The sequence below is a fragment of the Copadichromis virginalis genome, linkage group LG7 (assembly GCF_057382275.1).
Source record: "Copadichromis virginalis isolate Kocher_CV1m ecotype Utaka linkage group LG7, C_Virginalis_male_GT1.1, whole genome shotgun sequence".
Taxonomy (NCBI): Eukaryota; Metazoa; Chordata; class Actinopteri; order Cichliformes; family Cichlidae; genus Copadichromis; species Copadichromis virginalis.
In genome coordinates, this window is record NC_140624.1 from 14,253,875 (window position 1) to 14,281,731 (window position 27,857).

Sequence of the window (27,857 nt, forward strand, 5' to 3'; positions counted from 1 at the left end):
ATTATATAGCATGTTTAATTTGTCAGTGCTTAGCATGTTTAGCCAAGCAATTTTAAAACCGTTCTTAAACATGGGACTATTTCTTTACTCCATGTTGGCGCAGGAAAGATTGAACCATTTCTTTCCTCGCTATTTTTAATCAAATATTTTTTTTATTTTATTAAAAAATTTCTTGTATATTCGTATTTCTGATACATTTTCAATCTATTTTATATCTCATTATTTTATTTATTTTATGAGGGAAGTGTGTGTTCACCTATGACCCCATGTCGTCACCCTCTGCTTTTCGAGCGCGCGACTGTCAAAATATCAACAACTGATTTGTTCATTTTAAACTCGTTTAGCCACTTTCGTATGTTTTATGTACATCCTTCCTTCTGTAACAGGATACACAGACCATAATTTGGCGATGTGCTCGAAGATTATATCTAGGGCTAAAGAGTTTTTCACGATTCTTCGGTGAGTTTTGGATGCATAGCGATTCTAACAAAAAGTTAACCCTCAGAATGATGGGTGAAACAAAGTTCATTTCTGTCGTGTTGATTGCAGCTCTCTTCAGGATGCGGAAAGCAGTGATCCGTATATATATGAGGTAAATTCGTGCATTCTTAAGTAAGCTGTCGTGAGTCAATGCATCCGTCGCTGTTACAGTAATGTTGATATCTTTTGGGCTTCAGGAGGAGGTCCAAATAGTGAAGATGAACGGAGACGGAATCCCTGCGGTGAATATGTATTGTGGGAACCAGACCGTCTTCGTCTGTGAAAAAGCTGTGAGTAATGTCAGTCCTTGGACTCATTTACCATATCGTAAATATGTAGACCCAATAATAAAATTTTACTTTGTAAGATTCTACTTTTTTACTTTACTCTTTTAGGAATATTTTTACCTAGTTGTGTTTATAGCGACACAACATACAGGAATAACTGTTGACTGGCTCTGACTTTTGTTGTAAAACATTTTACTTTGTTTATCTCTAGCATCCAAACTACTAATACATCTCAAGGCCTTTTAGGCCTTTTGTAAAAGCTGTGGACCTGCTTTTAATTTGAAATCTCCAAAGGCCTGTACTGCAAAGAATGATTTGTGCTTATTCATATAACTTCAGGGCATGAGAAAGATGGTTCACGTCTTTACAAGGTGCATTACCATGGCAACTTATTCTGCAGACCTCATGGTGATTTCTATCAGAAAACAAGCATGAGACTAATTGGACTCTTTTATAGGAATTTCTTTATTACTCTCCAGGGGAAACGTAAGCACCCCACACCTTCACCTCACATATCTCAAGATGCCCCTCGCTCCACACCTTGCCGCCTGTTGAACAATACTGTCTTCACTTGCAGTCTAAACTTATTACTTTCCATTTTCTTACATTAACCCATTTCTCTCCTTTCTAAAGAACAAAGCGTAGACTGGTTTTGTCTCGCCAGACTTTACAGGATTGTTCTGCCAAAAGATCTGTCCCTATCTACATCCTGTAACTTTCCCTGGAGCAGATTACGTTTGAGATTAAAGATCACCACATAGTGACCAGTGGTAAATGGACCGATCCTTATATCCACTTTTCTGCTCCAACTGAGTGTTCATCGCACTTTGTACTACAAGTTTCATTCACCCAATCACGCACACATTCATAAAAGTGCCTTGACTAACATTCTTAGATTAGATTAGATTTGATTAGATGAAACTTTATTAATCCCTCATGTGGGTTCTTTCAGGAAATTCAGTTTCCAGTAGTACAGCACCAACAGAAGTTACATGTTACAGAGTTACAGAGATGAATGGGGCAGCTCGAGGTTCAATAGTTGGAGAAACCGGGAACTACCGACCTTCTAAATAGTTGACAACCTTTTGTACCTCCTGAGCCACAGCTGCCCCGTCCTAATCAGTTCTCTGGGAAAAGGTGTCAGGATTCCTGCAAGTTCCCTTGGACCTTTGTGTGTGGATAGTAGAAGTTATTTACATTTTTTTAATAGTGTCTAAAGTATTTGTCTTTTCCTGATGAGCATCAGACAGAAATATGTATTCATAGGTAAAACCTTACTTCTTGATTTTATTTATTTTGTTCCCTTGTTTGCTGCAACCAGTTTAAAAAGAAAATTATTGTTCAGTAAGGATTAATATACAATTCCAAAACTGGCCACCTCTTTGTATTTGTTACATTTGAATTCTATTTTTTATGTATTCCTACTCTCAGACAGTTAAACACCACGTGGGCTGCAGCTAAAAATTCATTTCATGAAATAACATTTGCAATCCACCACATTTAGAGAACAAAAGAATGAGGTTTCTTATACAAATGGCAGAAATGAATTTCCTTTGAAGGGTGGCTGGCCTCTTCCTTAAAAATGGAGTGAAGAGCTCAGTCAATTGAGAGGGGCTCAAAGTAGAGCGGCTGCTCCTCCATATCGAAATGAGCCAGTTGAGGTGGTTCAGGCATCTGACTACGATACCTTCTCGATGGCTCCTAGCTGAAGTATTTTAGGCATGTCCTATTGAGAAGATCCCCCAGGACAGACCTAGAGATTATATCTCTCAGATGGCTTGGGAACAACTCGGTGTCACCCCTGGATGACTTGGAAGAGGTGGCCAGTGTAAGGGAACGCTTGGCTTCCCTGGTGAGACTTCTGCCCCGGTGACCAAATCCCGGATAAGCAGTAGAAAATGAATGGATGTGTCCACCAGATTCTCCCTTGTCTTAATGATAGAGCACTGATACTGAGAAGTCTCTTAACGTACATAGTTCCTTTCTTCTTCTTTTTTACCGGCTTTCCTGGTTTTGTTTTCCTTTGTAAAATTTACTCACTCCGTTGACAGTAGACTTATCAATGTTTCTAATTGGTCAGATGCTGTCAATGCTGCCCTTAGATAATGGAAAGATAACTGGGCATGTAGAGCTTCACTGTTACAGGGTTCAGGACTGCGTTTTAGTCTAGATGGGCAGAGACTTTTGGAAAAAAGGATGCAGACACACATTCACTCCATGATCTCAAAAAGTCTTCCCGTCCAGAATAAAACCCGAGTTCCAGAGTTTTCAAGCTGAAACTGGGCCAGTAGTGTTTCCAAAATTCCCAATTGTAGGAATATTAAAACACTGAATGTATGCTTAGATGACTAACCAGTCTCCTCCTCGTCGCTCACCATTGAATTGTGCTCTGATTTCACTAAGGTTTCAAAAATAAGCGATCCAGGTGACGAACAAATGACCGAGGCTTCAAACCTTTCTGACGGCGATGCTGATGATGCTAACGACAGTGCCCACGTACTTCAAACTGAAATGGGACCGCAGCCACTTTCAGTCATGAAAGCAAGGTGATTAGTGCTAAGACGTTTAAAATTTAATTGCAAAAGAAATACGCGCTGGTAAGATGTGCATATTTAATCCACCACATCTGACAAAGTTTTTTTCTTCTTCTTTGTACAGACAGTTTCTCTCTTGGTATACATTATCTCAAAATGCCAGCATGTCAGCTGAGGACACGAACCTTCCTTTATACCCTCTGTGGGTGCGATGCGACATGTCTGATCCTGCTGGAACGACCTGGTTTGGGGCTGAAACAGTCTGTGTGGGCACTAAAGTTACTGGTGTCAAACTGTATTCCATCACCTCCAAAGGTATTGCTTAGAAACATCACTCCTCTTTGAATAACCCATTTTTAAACATTATCAGTGCATTTACTGATGATTTGTATGTATTTGTGTCACTTGTTTTTATTTTCCTGATGTTAATGTTTTTAGGTTCAACTGCAGACAAACAATCCCTCACAACCTTAGAAGAACTGAAGCAAGAGCATAAGAAACGGCATCATCCATCCTCGGTATTTCAGTTTTCATCCTCTTTTGCAAGTCTGTCTGTGTGAACGAATGCCCGTGTTCTTACACTGATAAATACTTCTAGGTGGGGATTAAAGGCAGTGCCAGGTTCAGCCTGTTTGGTTCCACTGTTGTTGAAAACACCACCATTGAGTCTCAGAGCAGCGTGACTGTGGATTTCAAATGGAGCCATGTGGAGAGTATTCTTGAGACCCCACCCCTGTCCTCTACAGCAACATTAGTGAGCAGCAATAATGACCTCTTATAATAATCCCTTCTTTCCCTTAAAAAGCTTACTTTTTATATTTCTATTTAATTAATATGCTATTATGAATAGAAAAGGGAAACATGTATCTGGAAGTAGTACCAGCAGATGAAGCTGAACAGACACAGACTGATTTTTTAATGTGTTTATCTTTTTTTATGCAGAATATCAAAATTGCCAGTGGAGACATGAGAAGTCCCATGTTTGAGATGTATAGGGAGCTGGAGTTTCTACTGGTTTGTCTTCCACTGTAATCTAAAATGACAGCAACTACCAGCATCCACATAAATAACTAAATATATCTGAATCCTGTTATTTCAGACTCTCGCTGATGGTTTGAGAACTGGTGAGACTGAATGGATGGAACCGCTGGAAAGCACATCGCCTGTAAATCTGACCAAGGCTTACCTAGAAGGCACGAAGCACTGCTGAATCAATACATTGTAAATCTGATGTAATGCTACCTGGTACTTATGATTATTTTTTCATTTTTAATTCTTCTTTCAGAGCTACAGAACACTGCAAAAACACTGCAGGATCAGGCTGCAAGAACGCCCGAGGTAGGATGGAGCCATTATCACTAAAACATTAATTTTACAATATATCTGCTAGAGTCTTGGGTTTTTTTCCTTTCCATCTTTTTCAGAAGACCTCGAAGCTGAAGTCTGAGACAGAAACTCCCATTTTCAACTCGTTCCTGGAAAGAGGAGATTTGGATTTTGTGGAGCAGCTTTGGGTTCGGATGAGAAAAAGTGAGTTAGGCCTTCCATTCAGGAAACTGGGATGGATTTTAGCATTTTACAAACAGACAGAAAAAAACTTTGTATTGCAGGTGTGACTTCATATCAGGACATTGGAGACTGCCTGAAGTTGGTCATTGACGCTCTAAGATATGGTGACATCAAACCCTGGGTAACAACATAAAACATTTCCGCTTTTGAAAACTTGGAGTTAGATGAGTTTGGATGTTGCAGTTGTTATTTTATTAATTCATTGATTAATTTTTTTTTGTTTTTTGTTTCACATCATCCAGATTCACAGAGACAGCAGCAGTTCCCTCAGCAAGCTCATTCTGCAGTCGTACCACCAGCAGATCGAACATGTGTCTCTTACAGGCTTCACGCCTGTCAACATGCTGCTGGAGATGGGTCTGGATAAGATGAGAAAAGACTATATTAACTACCTGATTGGTAACCTTTAATTATTCATTTGGAGCTCTTTCTTTGACTCTGTGTTTGTGTTATGCTCTCTGGATGATAGGCCATTTGCAATTTGTGTTTGTTTCTTAGGTGAAGAACTGACGACTTTAAACCACTTGGTAAGCTTTACACTGTTTCTCAGTTCTTTTCAAGTGTCTGTCAGCATAGTACTGACTCTGAGTAATTTCCTCCACAGTGTTTTTACCTCAGCACGGAGGTTGATCTGCAGGAACAAGTGATCCGACTCAGGAAACTGCACCATCTGCTGGAAATAATTGTGACCTGCAGCACATTCCTTGGTTTGCCCTACGATCGTCTCTTTCTTCTCACGCAGTAAATCTTTTGACTTTTTTTCTGCCCCAGTGATATGTGACTGTGCAGAAGTATTTCTTCTTTTAAACTGGTATTTAAATAAACAATTCCCTCTCCTGTTTCCCCCCTTTCCTGTCACATAGATTGTGTTTGCAGCACTACAGAACGTCACCTTATGATGAAGAGCACGAGTTCAAACTCCAAATCAAACCTGCCCTGATCAGTCATTTCTACCAAAAGTAAGGAATGCAAGCCTTTTTTACTGCCTGCTTTATTGTGAAACTGGGATATTTGACCTTATTGTTTGTGAATATGACATTTTTATAGTGGACATAATCATATTGATAATGAAAATATGCAACAATTGTTTATTGTAGATTTCAGTTCTTTAATCCGTCTTTGTTGTTGGGGTTTTTAATCATCTAATAGTATATAATGCTAGCAGACTGCAAAGTGCAATCAATCTTTTGGCAACTCAGTGATGACACTAAACATGCTTCGGTTATATTATCGATCTAAATCTCTCACCTCAAGCTGAGGTGCAAACATGACAGATTTAAAGGAGCTGTCACAAATGCCAAGAGAGCCAATTATTCCTTTGTGCCAAAAGACAACGGTTCAACTGAAGATTTCCAAGACACTTCAAATTGAACGAGACACTGTTGGGATGTTAGTTCAAAAGTCAATGTATTATTGCAAACCTTTACATGCAGGAAGGACCTGACGAAGGCGGGGGAAAAACACTTAACAAGCAAAAATGTCAGGCCTGTAAACCTCACCACAGTCCAATCTCGACTGAACGGCACATAAAAGTCGACCTGAATGTGACGCCCGCAGAATTCTGGCAGTCTATTATGTGGAGTGTTGAAAACAGAGATCTCAACGGCTTGCGAGAAACCACATAAAACATTTATTGAAAGTCAAAGGATATATTGGTGGATGTTAGGCTTTTTTTCTTTCTTTTTTTTTTACACAGAATTTAGTTTTTCTGTGTTCATCTTTGTGCTCTACAGGGAGCACCCAATACTGTGGGGGGTTGAGGTGTCCAGTGGTCATGGTCCTCGTGAGGTCAGGACCTCCTTACATCTTAGTGACAGACCACTGGTTGATCATGTCATCTTTGAAACAGGTGATTTTTATTTACTGAATATATAAGTGACTACCCCAGTAAAGTATCGATAACAATATTCTTCTTTAACTATTCTTTTGTTTTTAGACTATCCAAATGAAACCGTGAATGGGGACAGTGAGGATCCTGCTTTCTTCTCCACTATGGCGTACTGCAGCCTTGTCAACTTTGCATGAATTTATAAAACATGCTACTAACCCCTCAACAGCAAATTTCAGTCCTTTGTGTGTGTGTGTGTGTGTGTGTGTGTGTGTGTGTGTGTGTGTGTGTGTGTGTGTGTGTGTGTATATGTTTTTTCCAGTCACATCTTTATTTTCACATTTTGCTGCTCAAGGAAAGACAGGAAATATTCTGCCAAACAACTTAGCTGTATCCAAATGAAAGTAGATCAGTAGATCACCTGGCGTCTTTGCAATACCAGTATCCTATAGTAGCAGTTTAATTAGAAACTCTGACTCCTTTTTCCTTCTACGCAAAACCAGTCATTTTAGAGCAAAACGCTTTACACACATCAAATCGATAAAAATCACCAGTTCTTTCAGTTCAGCTCAAATGATGTATTTATATTCACACGTTATCCAATAAAGAAGTGATGCACTTACATTTTAAATGTGTGCATATGTGTGTGTGCCGATGCTTGTGATGTATAAACACGAAAGCCTTCCTAGTTACGCCTCCGCAGCAGGAACATGAGGAAGATGGCACTGAGCAAAATGGAGAGTGTGCACACAGTGGGAACAACGATCTCGGTCACCATCTCCATGTGGCTGGTCAAAGGGTCTGCAAAGCACATACACACACACACACACACACACTCATTAAAAACTTATGGGCATCGTTATATCGTCCAAACACTGCCAGTGAAGCGAAAGCTCAAGCACAGCACTCAAAGGGTTAATATTTGTCCCGGAATCACAATTTTGGTCTAATTCATAGAGAGCATAGGGATTCCTTACCATGTATAAGTCTTAGAATATTGGCAGCAGTACTCCGCTGTTCCTCTAATAAAAGAAGAGAAAGTACTCAGAGTTGATTAATGGCACTTTAACCCTTTGAGAACTGCATGCAGCTACAGGGGAATATTTCAGAAAGCAGTGTTTTTACCAGATGACTATTAAAAGCAGTATTCTGAAAATGACTTAATATTACAAGCCATCAGCAAGCAGGTGAGGCTTATGTTTGAAATTTTGATTTCAGCTCAGATATATCACTGACTTTATTGGTGCTATTACATTACCCAGTTACATTTTTAATCTCTGCTTTGTGGGCTGAAGTGCACCGCTTTGCTTTATGCCTGTTTGCGAGTTTTTGTTAAAAAAGCTCTTTTAAAAGGAGCAAAAGCTTGTGTTTAATTGCAGGTGTTAAACGCAGGAGCTTGTTAGTCAGAATTGTAAACACACAATTGCAAAGCGACAAAAGAGAAAAAAAGAAATCAGATTGTTAGAAATAGGAAGCATGTACCCTCAAGTTCTAAACTTCATCATGCACAGGCCAAACCTTTGGCATTTCTGCATGTTCCTGGGATTTTCTTCTAGCTGGAGGGGCAAACAAAGAAGATATCTCAGATCGCCTGTAACAGATTCTACTAATCAATTTTTAAATTTCAACTATTCTTCTTAACACTATTTGTCCGTGCATGTTCTGAGATGGCTGAAGAAAAGAAACAGATTTATTATTTTCATTGTTATAGTGTTCAAATTTTTAGGACATTTTTTTGTTTGTTTGTTTGCTGTTTTTTCCATATTTTGGCAAGAATCTTTATTTGTTTACCCCTGCTAGTTGTTCAACCCTATATAGTGAGGAACATGGTCAATGATGTTACAGACGAACTGACCTGCAGCTAGAAGCTGATTGCTGGAAGAGCACGTCTCAACTGCCTTTCGCCTCCAGTTTTCAACCTGTGGAGGTTCACAAGACAGTCAAATATAATCAGAATAAACCATGTAATGAAAAACCCCTCAGACTGGCAGGGCTTTGTAGTCCTTTCTGCTCACCTCTCTTTGATTGGGAAATCCATTGAAGCTGATAATGCGTTTGTAAAACTGAACAGAAGCTTTGGGATAGCGAGGCTTGTTTTTGTTCCTGAAGTCCACATAGTACAAGCCAAATCTCTCAGAGAAACCTTCATCCCACTCAAATTTGTCCAGCAGCGACCATGCAGTGTAGCCCTTCACATTGACTCCGTCTTTGATAGCTGGGTGACAAAGAGATCAAAGAGCTTGATAACTACAAAAAAGTAATTTCAATTTAAGACAGTGGGCACATTTTTGCATTTTTTGTTCAATACATGTGAGCTCATTCACCTTTAAGCATCTCATTGATGTAGTCTTTGTAGTACACTATCCTCCATTCATCACAAAGCTCTGTGCATAACATCTTCTCAGAGACTCCATTTGCAGTCACATAAATCATTGGGTTCCCATACTGAGTCTAGATGAGGATGAAATCAATATGAGTTTGTTTTTTTTAAGTAAAGAGTATGTAGCACAAATATCAATGAGTAACCTTGACAAAATTGAGCAGACGCCTAAAACCCCAGGGCACGGCATAGAGCCACTCTGAACCAGGGTCAGGCCATCTTGGGTCAACCAGCTCAGCCAGGTCACGGTCACTAAAGTAGTTGCTGCTGCTACGGCCCGATGGGTTGTTTTTTTGGGTGATGTAGCGGGTGGTGAAATGACCAATGCCAAGGAAGTCACAGGTCCCCTTTATGTAGCTCTTCTCTTGAGGGGAAAATGTGGGCAGTCGAGACGTCCCGAGGCCCTGCTGGACACTCTTTCTCCCTGCACATTGCCACAAATAGCAATTATTTAATTCCTGTTATATAAATAACACTAATTTAGGAGCATTTACAGTTTAACATACCTATGAAGTCTTTCATCACTTGAGGGTAGTCGCCATGAAAGATCGGTGTGGCAAACCATCCCAGGTGGAACTGGACATATCTCTCAGCTGCTTCAATGTCTTTCTGGTTGCTGATATCCACCGGTTCTCCCCATTCCCCCGACAGAGAGATGCCAACCAGACCTACGGATTTAAACAGGAGCTCTCAGCAATTAGAAAATGTAATCTTTTTAGTGGTAAACGCTGACTTTCATTTTCTTTACCTTTTTGCTTCCCCCTCCACTGTGTGTCATACGTGTGCCAAACTTTAGCATGTGCCTATGAAAAAAGTATTTTTTCACATTTCACTTTAAAGTCTTTATTAATTACTGTGTAGTTTTTATACTGTAATTGAATAAAAGTGACGTCTTATACCTTAATGATATGATGTGCAGCTCTGTATGCTCCCGTTCCCCTCAGCCTCAGTCCAGGAGCGTGTTCCCCCGTCTCATAACCTTCAACAGCTACAGACTGGTACATGTGCATAAATGTGCATAAATACAATACTTTTAATGCTGACGGGAGTTAAACTTGTGCATGTATTTGTTGTATAAATATTTCTTGTAAATGTACCCATGGATTGTTGAAAGTGATCCAGTACTTGACTCGGTCGCCAAATCTCTCAAAGCACAGGTTAGCAAATTCATTGAAATAATTGACCATGCTTATATTTTGCCATCCACCATATTTCTCTTGCAAGACCTATAAAAACAAACAAAAAAAAGAAACATATTGTTTAAAAAGTTATTAAGAACAAAGTTGAGGGTTCTCTGTATTTTGCTTACAAACCTGTGGAAGATCCCAGTGATACAAAGTAACAATCGGAGTGATTTTGTTCTCCAGTAGGTGGTTGATCAGGTGATCGTAGTACTGTATTCCCTTTTCATTTACATGGTCAGCTGGAAAGAGTGTTTTAGCATGGATTACTTTTAAATAAAACCACATTCTGCCAGTTTATTTCATCAAAAGGCTTAACATCAGTTACCCACATTTTATGCCAGTGGGAAGGAGTCGAGGCCATGAGATAGAGAAACGATAGTGGTTAAGCCTCAGCTCCTTCATCAGAGAAATATCATCCTGCACAAAAGGCATACACTGGATTACTTGGTGTCCTAACTACAAACCTTCCTCTCCTTACACCTCAGACACACCACACCTGATTGCCCTACCTTGACTTTGTAGTAGCCCTCACAGGAGAAATCCCCAGTGTCATTTTGTTGGATCTTGCCTTTCTTATGACTGAACACGTCCCAGATGCTCAGTCCTTTTCCATCTTTGTCCCAGGCTCCTTCTGTTTGATAGGCTGAACCTCCGGCACCCCACGAAAATCCTGAAAAACAAAACGTTAGCAGATCTGGGTTACACGATCACAGTTTAGGAGGACTAATGGCACTAAATACAAAAAGAATAAAATGTAACCCCACTGAACAAAACGAACTGTGTGTACCAGCTGGAAAAGTGCCATAATAGAAGGAGCCGTGGTGGTTCTTTGTCCAGTCGAAGTCCTCAGCCGCAGACACACACAGCACCAACATAAGCACATGGCACACACCGACTGCACAGCGGGGCAGCATGGTACTTTTGAGCCTGCAGCACAGTTCGTGTCTCACTCTGCTTCAGTCGCTCACTACCACCTAAATACAGATGAGAAGCATTCAGCACCAACGCTTAATGACAAAAAGAAGCGTGGTCTGGAGTAAACATGTCATATTCAAGCCAAAATGCACACATGCTTGCAAACCTTTCAAATAAAACCTGTGTAAAATTGGTATGATAACAATAAACTATCACCAAGTCGTCTGGAAGCATCCAATGTGCTGGACTGTGGGGGGTCCCACGTCCATAATGCAAAGCCAAATGGAGCTTTTCAGACTCAATGGTCTGTGAGCTCATCTTGCTGAGGCAGACAGATCCCATTCAAACTACGGTTTCACCTCTGTAAGCAAAGCTAATGTTGGAGAGGTTGATATATTTACAGTGCACAATCACACAACAATGGATGAACTTTTCCTCACAAACAGGCAAATGTAAGAGGACCTTACAATTGCTGCTATTTCTTTTGTTTGCAAATTTAACTTAAAAGTAAACCCAGTTATCTTTGCAAATAATTTCCAGGTGTTCAGGAGCATCATAGCAAAACAGAAGATACTGCACTGTAAGCATGAAAAATTGAAAACAGAAATATGGCAAAGCATAAATACAGCCTGAAAATGTAATGTGCCTGCATACTAATTCTACACACTTCTGCCTATGTTCACATCTCTGCTGCCCCCCCCCACTTTTGTTTAAAAAAATATTATCCTTGCAGTATTTTTCCCCATTTGTTACCTGTTAACCTTACGAACAAGGCATTTGCAGGTCTGCGCAGTGACTTTGGGGTGAATGGCAGCTCTCTCCTGGACTAGCAGACCCTGTAGACAGCTGTTATTTGTGCAATCTCTATTATACATTCCCTGTTGTAGCACCACCCTTCTCCAGAGCTGTCCCTGCTTTCAGGATGAAAGCTGGCCTTATTGTGAGGCTCGCTGTATTGTTTTAACTGTTTAGAAAATGCTGAATGGTTTTCTCGTGGAAAGTGTTTGCACTGCACTACCCATTTGCCCGGGTCAGGTTAGGACACGAAGTGAACATAGATATTATCTTGAAGTGTACACTGTAAAAAAACAGGCTGGTGAAAATGTATGCAAAACATTTATTTTGTGCTTACATAATACAGACATACTATCTCCTTATATGGCCCAGCCATACATTTTCATCAACAGACACATCTCAACATCAGACCTTCTAATTCTCAAAGTGGGTTGATGCTTTCATTCTCCGAAAATACACAATATGTTTAGAAAGCCATGAGTTTCTCATAACACTGCCTCAAAGCATTTCAGCAGCAGATTTCCCACAAAGTTTGACATATGACTAACATGGTGTGAAATCCTGGTGACGTGCCTTAAATCCAGCAAAGGAGGAAATATTGCTAGCACCGGACATTGTTACACTGCTACTTACTCCACCCAAATAAATAAAACGTCTTCAGTGATAATACAAAACAGGTGAACAAATAACAGGCATCTGTTCATGTTCTTCTTCAGTGGTGTAAATACTAACACTGATGGATCTCAGTAATCTTCTTCCTCCTCATCCTCCTCAGGCAAAAATCCGAGTTCGTTGTCATCCTCATCCCCCTCCTCATCTTCCTCCTCCTCCTCATCCTCCTCTTCTTCTTCTTCCATATCATAATCTGCCGCAGCATTCAAAAGGAGTTTGGTTCGATTAATCTCACTTTCATCATCCAGATTAACCTCAACCTGAAACATTCAACAACAAAAAAGAAAAGAATTGATGTTGAAAGGTGAAAACTTTACAACCAGTTGTCATAACCAGACACAGACATCATACAACACTTTTGTGCAAAAGTGTGGGGGTGGGGGAAAAATAAGCAAAGAAGAGATTGGGTCAGTGTGAGTCTGTCTGGCTGATGGTGCAATCTCTTGAGACAATATCATCAATTGCTCACTTTAACCATGAAATCAATCATAATCACGTGCAGAAGCAACAAGTTTATGTTTCAGGGAATCCCACTCTGCAGCCTCTGAATTACTGAATTAAAACAAAAAGGACAAATTTCCCAAGACACATATAGTACCTCTCTAAATATAAACTACTGATAAAAAAGTTAGATGCACTCTGACTAAATGACTGTGCTCCCCTTAAGCAAATTACTGCTAGAGAAACACAGTTATTTGGTCTTGTATATGAATGCAAATGACCGATTGTAATAGTCTCCAGTGTTGTGTCCTTTCCTGGTGCAGAGATCTACCTCAGGTTCGGGCGATAAGCGTTGAGAGGTTCCTTCTTCTGTTTGAGCATTAATAATAGACTTCAGGGCCCCCTCTTCAAACTGAAATGCAGAAGAAGCACACAGGACATAAACTACAGGTATGTACACAAATTCCAGCATGCTTGTATTTTGCAGCTTGCACTGACCTTTAACCTGTTCAGTTGGTCCTGTAGCATGACTTTGATTTTTAGAAGAGTCTCCTCTTCCTTCTTTAACTCCTGCAGACGGCTAAGCATATTTGCTGCTGCAGTCAGACCATTCCTCAATACTGAGAGAGAAACCAGACAGCACAAGGATGCTTTACAAAGCTTTTTTTATTTGATTATTCGCTCTCCGGTACCTTGAGTTTACTGTACTAATTCTATTGCCAACACGTTTGGCCTTTTCTGTCTCATCTTTTAACATTTAATACCACTATATTCAATACACTTAACAACTCAGCAGGTAGTATTAGCTGGTCAAAATATCAATTTTATAGTAGACTACAACAATGCATTAATCGCAGCCAGTTATTAACAGATCGGTATTTAATGTCCGCAACAACACACTGTTTCTGGAAATTTTGTAACATGATTTTGTTATTCCTAGCTAGCCGCTACAAAGAGCACTTTGGAGGCAAAGCGTGTATCCCACATAATAAACAGTTTATGTCCCCAGGTGAGTAACAAAAACAATTTTAAGACAATTACCTCCGTTTATAAATTCAGCCTACAACTCCATACCAACGCCAAAATTGTTGAAACACAGGATAAAGTGCCTCCTGAAGCTTCTTATTTAGGATAGGAAAAGCAGCAGAGATGTTGTGCTACAGCTACGGCTACCGCTACTAGCCAAACTTTGGTTCCTGTGCTGTCATGTCCGGGTTTAATGTGCCTTCACGTCCTGTCGGACAAAACAGTTGTTAAATAAGACTGTCACGGCTTTACTAGATGCAGCAATACCCATCTGTAATTTCACGCTTTTCTTGTTTTTGCTAATTAACTAGATTCAGTTTGATGTTGTTATTTTTGATACTCTATTTGTATTTCTTCCTCTTAAAAGCCAGTAATACAATTTCACATAGGCATTGAAAGGCAGCATTAGCGAAGTGTTGCACATGGTGACATCTTGCGGTAAAGTGGCAGCAACTGCAGCCTTGTCCTTTTTGCTTCCAGAAACCCCAGTGACCAATCTGCTTAGAAGCAAATGAAGGTTTAAGACGGTAAGAAAACCTAGCTGTTTTTGTAACAGCGACTGTATAAACTCCTGTTAACAAACCGCAGCAGTGGTTACAGCACCTGGTTATCAGCTGACTTAGTTAATTAAACAGTATCAATGAAATTCTTTGGTACACCAGTTGAAGTGGTCGGTGTCAACTTTACAGCGCCAGGAAGCCTAATATGTAACAAATGTAGCCCACGGTGTTAGTTCCCCTTATAAAACACAAAGGTCATGCTAGTGGGAGACAAACAAGCCTTTAACGGGACGAAGTGAGGCCTATTGCTGCTTGCTGTAAATTTGTCTGTAATGTCACCTTAAGTAAGGTGAGTGACGTTTTAATAACAAAGAGTTTGCTAACATGCTGTAAGAAATTTTGCATGAAGCCAGAAGCTGGGCACTTAAAATCTCTGCTATGCCACAGAGTACATAGGATCACCATGTATGCTGAGGTTGACAGAGACGGAGCACTGCCACAAAGAAAATATTCAGCGATGCAGCACATTATCTGCAAACAAACAAACAAACAAACAAACAAACAAACAAAACAAACTCCAGTACACTGAAAGGGAACAAGAAAAGTAGATGACGAATTCAGTGAAAACACAATAAATTGCAGATGGAGCTCACTGATGTGAACAAGATCTGAAACGGCTCTTAATCAGTCTTCAGAAATGTTTGAAGAGCCCATTAGGGTCTTTATAGGATTTCTTTCTAAGTCCATCCAGATGTGTGTGTTGATAATCACAGCACAGGCACCAATATGGAGCTCAGCCAAAAGCAGAAGACATACAGTACCTCTCTGTTCACACACGTCAAAACAGGAAAATTAAGAATTTCCTAATTATCCTTCATATATTAAAACTTGGCTAGTTTTTGCCATTAGTTCAACAGTTTTTTCTTCTTAGCAACATAGAGATCAGGAATCAGGGTTATAGCTGGATAACATCACCATGGTAAGAAAGGATGGGTGAACTCACTGTGTAGTCACACACAATATATATAATATACACAGAGTGACACATTAAAGGAAAAACCTGAACCATCGACTCCTACGGTGAGAGGGTCATTTGGCTCTGGAAGCTTCTCTCTAGCAATATATACCCAATTGCCACTTTATTAGGTACACCTTGCAAGTACCAGAATGGACTTCCTTTTGCCTGAAGAACCAGCTTAAATCTTTGTGGCTTAGATATAACAAGGTGCTGGAAACATTTCAGTACATTGTTACACCTTGTTGTTTTCATGTTAATATGCACCAAAATGCTGCAGCGTTATCGTATGCACATCCATGATGTGCTCTATTGGACTGAGATAGTGAGTTTGGAGACCATTTGAATACAGTGAACTTCCTGTGATGTTGGTCATAAAGCGATAGATGTAGTCAGCAACAACAAATAATCCCCACACTTGCTTGCCACACGTGCTTTTATGTTCTTTGCGTCAAATTGTGATTATGGTTCAACATGTTCATATGGAGATGCTCTTTTCCATAACTTAGATGAGTTAGTCTTGCCTTCCTATTAGCTACAAGCAGTCTTCCCCATTCTGATGCTTGATTTGTAGTTAAGCAGGTTGTTTTGACCATGTCTACAAGCCTAAAGTTGCAGCCATTGGCTGAATAGATATTTATATTAACAAGCAGTTGAACAGGTGTGTCTAACAAAGTGACTGACGAGTACAGATCTGTACTGTGCTTTTCTAAAAACATAAACAAGATCTGTGGAATTATTTTACCATTGCAACTAAAATGCAATGATTGCATCCTGCAGCTTCATTGCATTCAAAATTTCCAAAAGTAAAATAAAACACACTAATATCTCATCTCTTTTTCTTTTTTTCTTTTTTTTTAAAGAAATGGATGAAAAACACTATATAACCAGAATCTTCAAAGACATGAAAGCTCTCAGGTCTTTGCACTGAAATAAGTTAAAAGGTTCTGTTTCATTAATCTTGTGTTGGCCAGCTAACGGATTAATTGACAGTACTGTACATGTGCTGTGTTTGTATGAGGCCATGTACAAGAACATTATTGTTTTATGAGCCAAGCACATGGGAAGCTTTGGGAGGCAGAAATTGGAGCTCCATGTCAGCACAGTTGTGACCTTGGGGATTTGGGGGTCATATGAATAGGTGCTCTGAGGTGTGTGCCCCAATATTGCAGCTGCCAGCCTCCCAGCACACGCACAAGACGCCTGCTGTGGCATGAGAATTTTACTTGGAGCAGGTTTCATCAACTCTGAGGTGGCTAATGCTGGACAGTTATCACTCTGCTCCTTGTGAGAGACAGTTGTTTTCTCCTTGTCATCACACAGACCGTATTGCAGCTACATTGCAATTTCTCCCCAGTCAAAGCGCTTCTTGGCAGGGCTTGGGTCCTAGTGCTGAGGCGTTGGTGGCAGCTGAGGCTGGGGCTCAGACTCCATGCATGCTGCTGCCAGTGGTGGTCTGCTATGCCTATGCAGCATTTGAAGGTGCTCCCACTGTCTGTGGAATGCAGCGCTGGGCATTTTGGAAGAGGGGCCCTCGAAAAGGGAGAGGAGGAAAAGGGGCGGGAAACTTAGAAAGAAAGACGAGGGGAGGTGACCTTTGAACAGTGCCACCAGGAAATTATGACTCAATTTTCAACTGGGGGAGTGAAATAGAGAAGGTATATGCCAGTTCCCTGAAATGAGCACTTCTTACTGGTCCTCTATCATGTGGGCCATTTCAGGGTTTTGTTTTTTGCAATCAGGAGTGAAGATCAAGAAATGTTGAGCTGGGAGATCAAGGTTTATAAGGCTTTTAGCTTTTAGCAAGCAGGGACACTCCATTATTTGAAATCTGTTGGTGGTTCTTTTTCTTCTTTTATTGTCAGATTCAAGGCCTTATTAATAGTCTGGGAAACAGTGCGGATTGATTAATCTGGGCTGGGAATGAATAGAACTTGATGTAGTTAGTTCAAAAAACACCACCCTTTTCTCAGGTTTTTAATGGCAGAAGCTAACATGCAATGCAGGAACAGATCTGGTGGTGGTGGTGGTGGTGGTGGTGTGTGTGTGTGTGTGTGGGGGGGGGGGGGGGGGGGTGTCTTACTTACTTATTTACTGATTGTAAGAGAGCAGTGAAAGGTATGGGAAGCTGATGGGGTTGGTGAGTCACTGTAGAATCACAGCTAAGCAGCACCAGCCCCACGTTCCAAATCATAAAATTTTATTTTTTACTTTTTATCTGCACCTCCTCTCACAATATATGCACTGCTGTGCTACTTTGTCTAAACATTGTGCCATGGTGTTTTTGACCTAATATGTATTGGGACACATTTTTCTTGCATACTAGCATGGCAGTGTGAATACGCCCAAGAGTGTGGATTGCATTGTCTGTCATTTGGTACTGGTCCAGGAACAAGTCTACCAAAGCTTTACTCTTAATTGCTTTTATGTAATAAAGTTGCTTGACTGTAATGCATTGCAGGTCGGGCCATCTATAGAAGATGGAGGGAAAGGTGGGGGTTGTAGCTCTGAGACGTTTCCTCTTCAGCCCAATGGCGACGCAGACATGAGCCCAGCGTGCCTATAAAAAGAAAGGGCTTGCGTATCTGCTGGAGCCTTTGTTTCCAAGGAACTAGCTAAACCTTAACATTTCCTGTTCTGAACTCCCACACACATATTCATGCAAAGTGGCATGCACAAACAGTGGGACAAATCTATTAAAGTGCTTTCGCTGTAATCTGCACAATCTTGTGCACATAAGCAGAGTCTGAAAGACATGGATGCATGCTTTGATGGTGAATAACTGTACTGATAGAGATCCATGTTTCACAAATACACATTACTAAGCTTGAAAAAACAAAACAAAATGCCTACAGAGGTGTAGTCTTCAGAAGAAAATATTTCTTCATATTTTATGTAATATCATCACTGTAATAAGCAGCAGCATGTTAGTGAGCGTGTAGAATAAAATGGAGATTTGCCTAAGTTCTTTATGAAACCTTTCAGACTGTGTCAACTACCTCCCAGTGGGCATGCCTGTCACTGAATCAGAGAGAATGATTGATAATACTGTTAATCTCTAGATTAACCGCAACAGTGCGGTATGAGCCACTGTGTGTTTTTTGTCTATCAACACTCGCATGTGTACGTGTAAGTGTATATTTGGGTGCCCTCTGCAGCTTTAATGCTGTCTCCATTTGTCATGCAAGTGTAGTAAAGGCCAAGCTCTATTCCCTTGTCCTGCTGGGAAACTTGATCGTTGTTGCAGTCAGCGTTTTATTATCCGAAGCACTGAAGTTCCAGGAGATAGTCAGTCCTCTATTCTCGACAGTCTTTCTACTCTTGACAGAAAGCATATTTGCTCCATAATCAGGATTGATGTCAGCCCGATTGTGAGGTGTTTGTTGTGCTTTTATGGTTAATCTCATCTTTCCAGAAAAGTGGAACGGCAGCCAATCAAATTGGAAAAGATGTGCAACACACTGTGACACCAGGGAAGTGAAAAAGCAGTTCTGGAGGTCTGGTTCTCAGAGTTTTGCTGGACGTGTGGAACTGAAAAGAGGTTGAAAGTGCTGCCAGATCCTGGACATAAGGCAGTCCAAAATAACCACAGTAAAAGGCTGTTGATTTAGGTTGGGACTAAATGGATTGCGCCTCTTTATGCTGCAGCCCAGGGAATTCCTCAGATCAGGACATGAGGTTTAGGCCCTGATGATGTGGTTTTGTTCGGGGATGGTGGGAGGGAGCTTGGGACCAGGGCTTAGGAGAATGCTTCTGTCACAGCTGAAAATTTTAAACTAATTGACCACCCGTACACAGCATTCCTGTTCCACTAGCCTTTCTCTTGAGACCGACAAAAAACCCCAGAACTCAAGAACACCTCCACCAGACCCACAGACTGTAGTATGATTAATTACATTTTCCCTTCCCAGCCCACCCCTTTCTTTCTTGCTCACTCTCTTGTCTCCTGAGCTTTGTGTATTGGTCTGAGTAGTTAACCTCCCTTGATACTTTAAGTTAAACATCCTTGTAATGTCAGACCAGCCAGAAGGAAATCCATTGTGTTTCTTTTTTCTTTTCTGCTGTCGCTTTTTCTTTTTGTAGTGATTCATTATTTGTAAGTCTAAAGGCTCATTTTTCTCTTTTTGGTGAGCCTTTTCAATCTAAAATATCTCATTGCCTGGCTACAGATGTGGTGAATGATGTTTTGGAGTAGGGTAAAAATAAACAAATCCTTTTGACCTCACTTGCCACAAACCCGGAGAGAAAAATGAAAAGCTTATAAAATAAGACTTACTACTGCACTGGGCAATGGGATGGCTGACACGCTGACGCCAAGGACAAAGGTCAAATGACAACACAAGTTTAGATTACTGCCCTAAGACTGACTGTGCAATCATTACATAGCACCCGCTAGGTAACAGTTTAATAATATTTGCTTGTGTTGGGCTTGTGTCATATTCAAGTTAAATGTTTGGCTGGTTTCTTTTGGGGTCAGAGTGTGTTCCCCAGGGTTCATTCTTTTTGTACTAATGAGAAACCAAGCTGTTTTTATCATTGCATATAAAGCAAATATTAACTAGAGGTTTAGGCATTCTTCACATTCTTCATGGAAATATCACGTGACAGGTAAAAGACTTCTGATTTCTGGAATCCTGATTTCCTCCTCACGCTCTACACCTTAGTCTTGTTTTACTAGATTTTTTAGGCATCACTCTGGGTCTACACACCTGAATCAAATGATTAGGTCATTACCAGGCCTCTGGAGAACTTCAAGACACATAGAGGAGGTCATTTAGCCATTTAAATCAGCTGTGTTGGATCAAGGACACGTCTAAAACCTGCAGGACACCGACCCTTGAGGCCTGGAGTTCCCCCACCTCTGGTCTAAAGACTTGTGATTGATAAGCCATTAGCCAATGGGCATGTAGGCTTATACTCAGACCCTCCCCTTTTCATCAAAAGCAAGCGTGAAAAAAATGGCACTTCATCAATGAGTGGGTGATGTCATCTTTTACACCATCTATTTTTAAAATGCCTAACTTTATAACCTGGTTAAAAAAAATTGGATAATTTCCTCGTTCATAACACCTGTACAGGGGTAAAATTGTTTATTCCCTTGTAACTTTTGTATAACTTTTCTATATTTCTATATTCTAAATACTGCAATTAGGAACATGGCTACATTAGATTGACAGGTGTCTCAAAACAGGCAGCTGTAGCCGATCAGTCTTCCAGGCCTAACCTCTTCTAATTGGAGTCACTGAACTGGAGCTCTCAACTGTGTTTGTACAGTTGGTGCCTTTTGGAGCTTTTTAATAAACCAAAAAGACACTGAGTGGGTGAAACTGGTGAGTGAAATTGCTACACCACTTATCAGGTGTCAGTGAGTAACCCATACAGTTCAATGCATTTTACTAACCAAGATTTCAAGTGCTCATTAATTACTTAGCGCTGCGATGTCTCATCTGCATATGGTCACATCTGGCTTGCAAAAACTAAAATGGGGCGGCAGCCAAAATGCTAATGTTGAGGCCTCAAAATAGGTGACCTCATGGTGGCTGTCTTTTACTAAGTATATGGTAAATCCCCGTACACTTCCATGTTAAAATGATGAACGTTTCTACAGAAATATACTGAAAAAACCCTGATTTAGTCATGATAATTTTTCATTTTGTGTGCCAAGTCCAAAAAAGGCAATAATGAAAAGCTGCCTGTAACCCAACACCCAAAACAAACTCAGATCCAATCACTGGGAGTAATTACTCTGGGAGAGAGGAGAGCGGGGTAAGTCCAGGTAAGTCCTTTAACAAAGATTCCAAAAAGACGCTCCCAAGTTTTCTTGATAATGCAGATGAGATTGCTTACTTGTTGACACCGCAGTGAATACCCTGAAAGGGACAACTGGTTTGTTCTGAAGAAGAAGCTGAGATCATAGGCAGGTGGGCAGGCAGGTGAGGCGAGTCCAACAATAAATTTAAGAAGCCTGTGTTCCCTGCTAATCTGGCATGTGACTATATCCCTCCTTTATATACAGTCTATGACCTGGCATGAAGAACAGGTGCATGGCTAGTGCACCACCTGTACAAAAGCTGAATGATAATGATCTTCATCTTGACCTATATCTCGTCTAATATACGCTTATAGATAAGCAAATATCTATAAGTGTCTGTGAATGTCAACCAATAATAAATAACAAGAAATTTAAGTACAAAAGTTTAAAAGACAGAACTTGAGTCCCTTTCCATAACACCTAAATGATGGTTGGCGAGTATGCTTTAATTTCCTTCTGTGAAGTCTCAGTGCTTCTAATCAGCAGACAAGCCAAAGGCAAGCAACCCATACAAATGGAGGTATAAGGCTGAGCAGGCCCAACACTTACAGGAATGTGTGAATAGTGACAAAACCATGTATTTGCAGGTACTTCCACAAAGAGGTCTAGCACCCTCAGCCCAAGAGCAACCCCAAGAAGGCCACAGCTGTATGTGAACGTTGTGGGGACAGCTCCGTTCACTTTGATCGTTCGACATTTGAGCGTCCCTGATCTCCACAAGCACTGCACGTGTTGTTTGATATTTTGAGTGCACAAACTGAGACATTCCAGACATGTGAACTGCCCATGACAAATGATCACCCTTTGGGTTTTTCAGCTTTCGCATGCTGCGGGTTTTTTGGCATGGTAAAGTTCACCTTGGCCTGAGAGTTTTCCCTTTTCTCCGGCTTCAATGACTGGAGCAGCACCCCATAATGTGGGTAAGTATTGGTGTGGATTGTTATTTTAGAGAAGATATAATTTTATATTAACTTTTTTTTACACCGGACAGCCTGCATTTAGAACATTGACAGGTCTGTGTGTCATTTAGTGGGCTGTTGACTGGATTAAATCAGCTTCAATAACACAGATCCTATGCACAGCACAAAAAACCTTGGAAGTTGGTTTCATTTTAGTTTGAAGCCATAACCCTCTGAGAAGCGAGAAGTGAAAATAACATTTATTACTGCCAAATTAGTCACTGCATATTAGGGGGTGATGTTAGTTTTGATTGGCTTCCAACTCTGCTCCAGTTTCTTCAGTGGTTGCATGAAATATGTCCCGTTTTTCAGTTCACAACTGGAGCCTCGAGGTGTGCTACATCTTTTAAAAGGCGTTATAGAAGCCCATTGATTTCTCCATTTCATTAAACAGGCCTTGCACTGTGCCACAGCTGATGTCATTCTAGTGTTTCCTGTCATTTTCCAAGCAGGCGGTGTTTCACATGCCCTTCTCCAAAGTCTGTCCAGTCAAATCCTCACATGATTGATTCTTATACGCTTCATTTATAGCATTCATCAAATTTCCATTGAATCATGAAACTTTGCCTGACTACTGTCCAAAGTATTCTAGCCGCAGAGAGAGAAATGTTAGGTTCTCTTGGGGCATATTGTAGGTCCCCCATAAACTGATGGCAGTTTGCAAAAGAAAGAGAACAAAAATGTTGGACTAAAGAACGTTTTCCCCCACCAAATGAAAAATTTGTAAATCTTTACATTCTAACGACTTTAACATTCAAATGACTCTTAGGGTGAAGATTGTCTGTTTGCAGAGGGTGGATTTTTGTTATTGCTGCATTTGTCTCTCCAGTCTTGGGTAAGGCTGTTGGATTGTAATGTTTGCATAAAGTTTACTGCCCCCCCTTTACTCCTACTTTGGCTACGCTCTTTTGCAAATGAATATTACTGCCAGAAAACATGGCAGCAGCAGCGCAAGAATGCTTCCCAGATCTGTGTGGAGGTTTGCATATGTTAATGGCTACATTTGTGTGCTTGTGTGAGTCAAGTATTGTTAGGACAAAGATTGTAATTGCAAATATCCTGTATAACCATGTCTGACTGAAACTCAGAAACATACAGTACTATGGAAAAGTCTTGAGCTACCCCTCATTTCTTTATACTTTGCTTCCAAGGAGTCAAACTTTCTTGCAGTGTTTTAAAGTGGTCTTGAGCAATAGTTCTCTAATCTTCATGAAGATCTTTCAGTTTTTTTCCTTTATTGGCTGCTTTTTCACTTCTAAGAGCTTAACTCAAAAAAATTAACCCACTGTTATGCCTAGAAACAGGCAAATGAGCAAAGAACCAGTGCTAATTTGTGTTCTTAGTTACTTTGTTACTCGTAGTCTTTTGCAAAAACATGTGTTGCCATTTCTTTACCCGAATCTATGAAGAATTCTAAGGATAACACAGTTTTACAGGCAGAAACACTATTTTTTAAACCCAAAAATTGATTCCCAAAGAAATATCTTCCCAAAACTTGGTATATCTCAGCAGGGTGTGCAGTGCATCCTCTAAGAAAATTGAGGAAACTAGGACAGGTGCAGGACAGAAGAAGAAGTGGCAGGCCTAAAAAAATATATCTACAGCAGATGAACAGTATCTGAAAGTTTTGTTTTTATGAAACAGGAAAAAATCCAGAAAAGACCTGACAAAGTACCTGAGAGAGTCATCCTGCCCTTCAGCTGATCCCTCTACTGTCCACTCCAGAAATGCTCTCAGCTGAAGGGTGGCTGTCAATGAGCCATTCTTCAGGAAGGAACAGGGAGAAAAGGCTGAGTTATGCCAAATTACATAAGAGCTGGACTGAAAATCAGTGGCCATGGGTCTTATCCAAATCCAAATCGCATTTTATTTTTTTGTCCAATCATCATCTATCACCATTTGTAAAACACAGTGGAGGGGCCAGTGGTGTTGGGGATCTTATCTAAATTAGTGGAATTATGAACTCAGAAAAGTACCATCACAATTTGATCCAAAATGCCCTGGAAAAGTGTCAGACTGGCAATGGCTTTATTTTGACAATGACAACCTAACACACTGTCAATGCCGTAAAAGTATACCTGGATTGAAAAACACACAATGGAATACTGTTAGTCATCAACTGGGCTCCTCAGGTCCCAGACAGACAGATCATGTTGACAGACAGAGCTTTGAATGTCCTTCAAGAATCCTCGAGAACGATTCCTGAAGACTAAAAGAAATGACGAGAAAGCTGCCTAAGAGAATTCAGACTGTGTTGAAAAATAAAGCTGGTCATACGTAATGACTTTCAAGCTCTTTAGAATTGTACAAACTCCAATTTTTGCCATCTATACTATATTTCACACATATGTGTGTAAGTGGAGTACCTTTGTGTGAAAGAAACTCTAAATTTGTTATTACAAATTCAAAGTTTTTTGCACTGCATCAACTATTGTAATAAGGGCAATAATAGTTCAAAATACATACAATGTGATAAACAGCACAGTTTTTGTGAGGCAGTGAGAGACCAGAATTCTTTCACAGCTTATATAGTCTAGCGCTGACACAATACCATTGGACATGAGTTGTTGCTGCAGGAAAAGACAATTTACTGTAATGGCGAATTCATCTTTTCTATAGCTGGACAGTGAGGAAGTAGTTCTCCGCCACTGCGGGTTACACTGTGGGGCCAGGGAGGTGTTGTGGAGGGGCTGTGACGGTGTTGCTAAGCAACGAGCAGGGCAACTTGGCGTAATGAGCGTGGGGCTCAGGAGCTGTCTGCTCAGTGTTCCAGGTCCTGACAAGAACAGACAGGCTGGCCTGGGACGGCCTGCATGGAGCTGCCACCATGGCCACCTGCTCACAGCAATCATCACCAGCGATTCAGCCAGCCACCGATACAGCATACAGACCCAATTAAGAGCTCTGCATGTCCCCCTCCAGCCAGCCATCACTAACACTCCTGCAAGTCTGACAAGGCTGCCTTTTTTTCCCCTTAGCAAATCTCTAATTAACAACATTGGCAGTGTTGAGACCGGGCACTACAGAACTGCTGAAAGGGGCTGGGACTCTGCTCGGGTAATCAGCTTAAATACAGGTTTATTTCCTGCCCCCTGTGCCTTGCTACATCCAGCAGAGATTGCATTCTTTTATCTGTTTATCTCCAATTTCCTCTGACTTGTAACGTGTCTCTCAGACACACTGTCACCTCCACTTAAGGCCAGACTTGGTGCTCCTGCAATCAGATGGTTTCAAAGCTGTGATCAGAGTTAGTTTTGGCAGGGCATAGTTCTTCGAAAAATCTCTGTCTGTTAGATTGCTTGCCACCTCCTTTCTTAGCACTCCCACTTCAAGAGTAGTGAACAAGGATCAAAGAGTCCTAACTAAAAAAAAACAACCCAAAACAACCTCTTTCTTCAATCAGTCAAACATAACTATTTACCTTATTCTTTTGTAAAGACAGATAGAGATCAATATTTTTTGTTATTCCTGTAGCAAAGCAATGCCAAATTTGAAAGTGGAAAATGAAGAGATAATATTGTGAAATGACCTCATTATCAAAGTGGGATTAAGAGAGCTGTGTGTTCAGCCGAGAAGAGAGGAGGCAGAGGAATTTCCTTTCAGTGTGGACATGTTATTGTTTGTGGCCTGTGCACAGCAGATAGATGAAATATCCTCCACTGTTTAAAGTTAACTCTTAATATAGGACGGTCACTTTTGAGCTCAGGCAATCATTTGTCTTTAGCAAAGTGATACAGATACATTTATATGTAGCATAGCGTAGAGATCGTCTGTTCTTTCACTGAATTTACTTGCCATTGAAGATTATTTTTCTACTGCGAGGAGACAAAAAAGAGGCTGTCATAAAGCTCTCCAGTGGTTAGTTTTCCACTCTCTCTTTGGCTGGACTTGGACGCCGATGATTAATGAGAAATGAAACAGTATGGCTTGTTGGGTGCTTTAATAGGCTTTTTGATCCTTAAAGAAACAGGCTGACTGTATTCTCCGGATATTTTGTTGTTGACATTTCTGTTCTGTTCCCGGAATTGTAATTATTTTGTACATATTTACTATTTTTGACAAACCCTCACAGTGTTTTGGGTATGAGATTTAAAGCCTCGATGTTCATTAGATTAGGATTATAGTTAATGTTTTCAAAAAAATCTGTTAATATTTGAAGAAATGCATTTCCATACTGCTGTGCATTGACCTACACTAAGGCATTTTTTTGTGTATACATGTAAATGGGTAGTTTGCTTACTATCTGTGTGTTTTGGCATAGTGAAAAACTGGATTGTTTGTTGTTTAGAGTTCTCACCCAATACATTATGGGACACACTTCTCAGCCTCCTTGATCTTGAACAGACACAGTTTTTATAGGAAGAAATTCAGGGATAATTCAGAAGCTAAGCAGCAGAGGACACTGTTTATCAGACAGGGTGAAGTCTTAATATGGCAGTCGAAACAAATAGCATGTGGCAGTGTTTTGATGATCAGCTATTTTTTTTCTGTCATTTGTAGCAATCATATCTGGTTTGTTGGATAAAAATGTGCTGCTGTGTGGTATTTTACAACTGCCACAGCCTGAATTTCTTTAACAGTGCTGCCTTTCACTGTGAATGCAATTTTTTTTTTTTTTTTAAAAAGAAAGAAAAGAAAAATCAAGGGACATCGTCAAGTTAGTGTGCCTAACATTTGCTGTGGTTTATTTGAACTGGAAAAAGGTTACAACAGTTTAGGTGCTGGCGGAAAGACTTTAGTGGGCTAATCGGAGGAAACCACTTGAGCAACACCTAGGAACACCTCTGTGATGAGACATCATGCAGGCTTATGATTTCCTGTGCTTCTGAGACACAGGCAGGCTTGTGCGTCCCCTAGAATATAGCGCTCTGTCATGTAATTTCAATTATCATTTGTTGATTTATGAAAAACACAGCGATGTTTTGTATCCGCTGAGTTATGTAACCTAGTGTTGTGCCGACGCTTCTGTCCTCAGTAATAGATGTGGAAAAGGTTAAAGGCTTATAGAGCTCTCCTTTGACTGTCTACCATACGTGGAAACTTGTGGGCCGTCCAGTTCTTGTACAGGCAGTGGTTTCAGTGCAGGGGGTTACACAAATACCCAAATGGTGAGATTTGAGAGTGGGGCTCAAAAGAGGGGGGCAGTCTAGTACCAAGCCTCACTCTTTACCTGCATTAGGTCATAGGCTGAAAAAGGGGAGGGCATCAGCCACCATTTACAACCCTCTGGGCTCTCGTGTCCCTCCATGACCGATCATTTTGAGTATGCAGTTTTGTTTTGTTTTTTCTTTTGTGAACTGTGAATTTTTAGTATGCAGCTTCCTGGCCCTGACTGTAAAGAGAGGAGGGAGAGAGAGGGGAATGATGAAAGGGGGCTGTCATTTCTCCCGCTGCCCCTGGACTGGCAGGGTCTACTCCAGTGAGCCTGGTCTCCAGGGCCCACGTCTCACTTAGCCCTCA

General features: G+C 40.6%; 3 protein-coding genes across 7 annotated transcripts; 1 reads left to right on the plus strand and 2 right to left on the minus strand.

The window, feature by feature from the left end:
- Nucleotides 1-253: 253 nt before the first annotated feature.
- zwilch (zwilch kinetochore protein) lies at nucleotides 254-6,924 on the plus strand. 2 transcript variants are annotated; one of them, XM_085461917.1, is made up of 18 exons: nucleotides 254-459; nucleotides 550-592; nucleotides 678-770; nucleotides 3,171-3,313; nucleotides 3,426-3,616; nucleotides 3,740-3,819; nucleotides 3,900-4,055; nucleotides 4,244-4,315; nucleotides 4,401-4,494; nucleotides 4,587-4,639; nucleotides 4,726-4,831; nucleotides 4,912-4,991; nucleotides 5,113-5,269; nucleotides 5,369-5,397; nucleotides 5,475-5,611; nucleotides 5,734-5,829; nucleotides 6,604-6,719; nucleotides 6,807-6,924. In XM_085461917.1, the coding sequence occupies exons 1-18, from the start codon at nucleotides 362-364 to the stop codon at nucleotides 6,893-6,895; spliced, it is 1,833 nt and encodes a 610-aa protein (XP_085318043.1). In that variant the 5' UTR covers nucleotides 254-361; the 3' UTR covers nucleotides 6,896-6,924. The 2 variants fall into 2 exon arrangements, with proteins under 2 accessions (XP_085318043.1, XP_085318044.1); XM_085461918.1 differs by having other exon boundaries at nucleotides 255-459; nucleotides 4,729-4,831.
- A 101-nt stretch (nucleotides 6,925-7,025) lies between these two features.
- Nucleotides 7,026-11,304, minus strand: lctlb (lactase-like b). 4 transcript variants are annotated; one of them, XM_085461919.1, is made up of 14 exons: nucleotides 11,050-11,304; nucleotides 10,772-10,932; nucleotides 10,592-10,679; nucleotides 10,392-10,501; nucleotides 10,176-10,304; nucleotides 9,978-10,073; nucleotides 9,827-9,881; nucleotides 9,585-9,746; nucleotides 9,225-9,502; nucleotides 9,023-9,149; nucleotides 8,714-8,913; nucleotides 8,554-8,617; nucleotides 7,676-7,720; nucleotides 7,026-7,499 (listed from the first exon to the last, which is right to left on the minus strand). In XM_085461919.1, the coding sequence occupies exons 1-14, from the start codon at nucleotides 11,174-11,176 to the stop codon at nucleotides 7,384-7,386; spliced, it is 1,758 nt and encodes a 585-aa protein (XP_085318045.1). In that variant the 5' UTR covers nucleotides 11,177-11,304; the 3' UTR covers nucleotides 7,026-7,383. The 4 variants fall into 4 exon arrangements, with proteins under 4 accessions (XP_085318045.1, XP_085318046.1, XP_085318048.1 ...); XM_085461922.1 differs by lacking the exon at nucleotides 7,676-7,720 and adding an exon at nucleotides 8,181-8,254 and having other exon boundaries at nucleotides 7,435-7,499; XM_085461920.1 differs by lacking the exon at nucleotides 7,676-7,720.
- A 976-nt stretch (nucleotides 11,305-12,280) lies between these two features.
- Nucleotides 12,281-14,286, minus strand: snapc5 (small nuclear RNA activating complex, polypeptide 5). Its single transcript, XM_085461924.1, has 4 exons — nucleotides 14,127-14,286; nucleotides 13,584-13,705; nucleotides 13,417-13,497; nucleotides 12,281-12,904 (listed from the first exon to the last, which is right to left on the minus strand). The coding sequence occupies exons 2-4, from the start codon at nucleotides 13,671-13,673 to the stop codon at nucleotides 12,716-12,718; spliced, it is 360 nt and encodes a 119-aa protein (XP_085318050.1). The 5' UTR covers nucleotides 13,674-13,705; nucleotides 14,127-14,286; the 3' UTR covers nucleotides 12,281-12,715.
- Between the last annotated feature and the right edge of the window lie 13,571 nt (nucleotides 14,287-27,857).

Bases quoted from the DNA above. Each gene is read 5' to 3' on its own strand.
- lctlb (XM_085461919.1), bottom strand. From the start codon at position 11,176: ATGCTGCCCCGCTGTGCAGTCGGTGTGTGCCATGTGCTTATGTTGGTG. The intron at 10,680-10,771 runs GTAGGGCAATCA...CCTTTTGTGCAG, and splicing joins AGGGCTACTACAAAGTCAAG to GATGATATTTCTCTGATGAA. The intron at 10,305-10,391 runs GTTTGTAAGCAA...TTGTTTTTATAG, and splicing joins ATCACTGGGATCTTCCACAG to GTCTTGCAAGAGAAATATGG.
- snapc5 (XM_085461924.1), bottom strand. From the start codon at position 13,673: ATGCTTAGCCGTCTGCAGGAGTTAAAGAAGGAAGAGGAGACTCTTCTA. The intron at 13,498-13,583 runs GTCAGTGCAAGC...TCTGCATTTCAG, and splicing joins ACCAACTGAACAGGTTAAAG to TTTGAAGAGGGGGCCCTGAA. The intron at 12,905-13,416 runs GTAGATCTCTGC...TGAATGTTTCAG, and splicing joins GCTTATCGCCCGAACCTGAG to GTTGAGGTTAATCTGGATGA.
- zwilch (XM_085461917.1), top strand. From the start codon at position 362: ATGTACATCCTTCCTTCTGTAACAGGATACACAGACCATAATTTGGCG. The intron at 4,495-4,586 runs GCACGAAGCACT...TTCTTCTTTCAG, and splicing joins GACCAAGGCTTACCTAGAAG to AGCTACAGAACACTGCAAAA. The intron at 4,992-5,112 runs GTAACAACATAA...CACATCATCCAG, and splicing joins ATGGTGACATCAAACCCTGG to ATTCACAGAGACAGCAGCAG.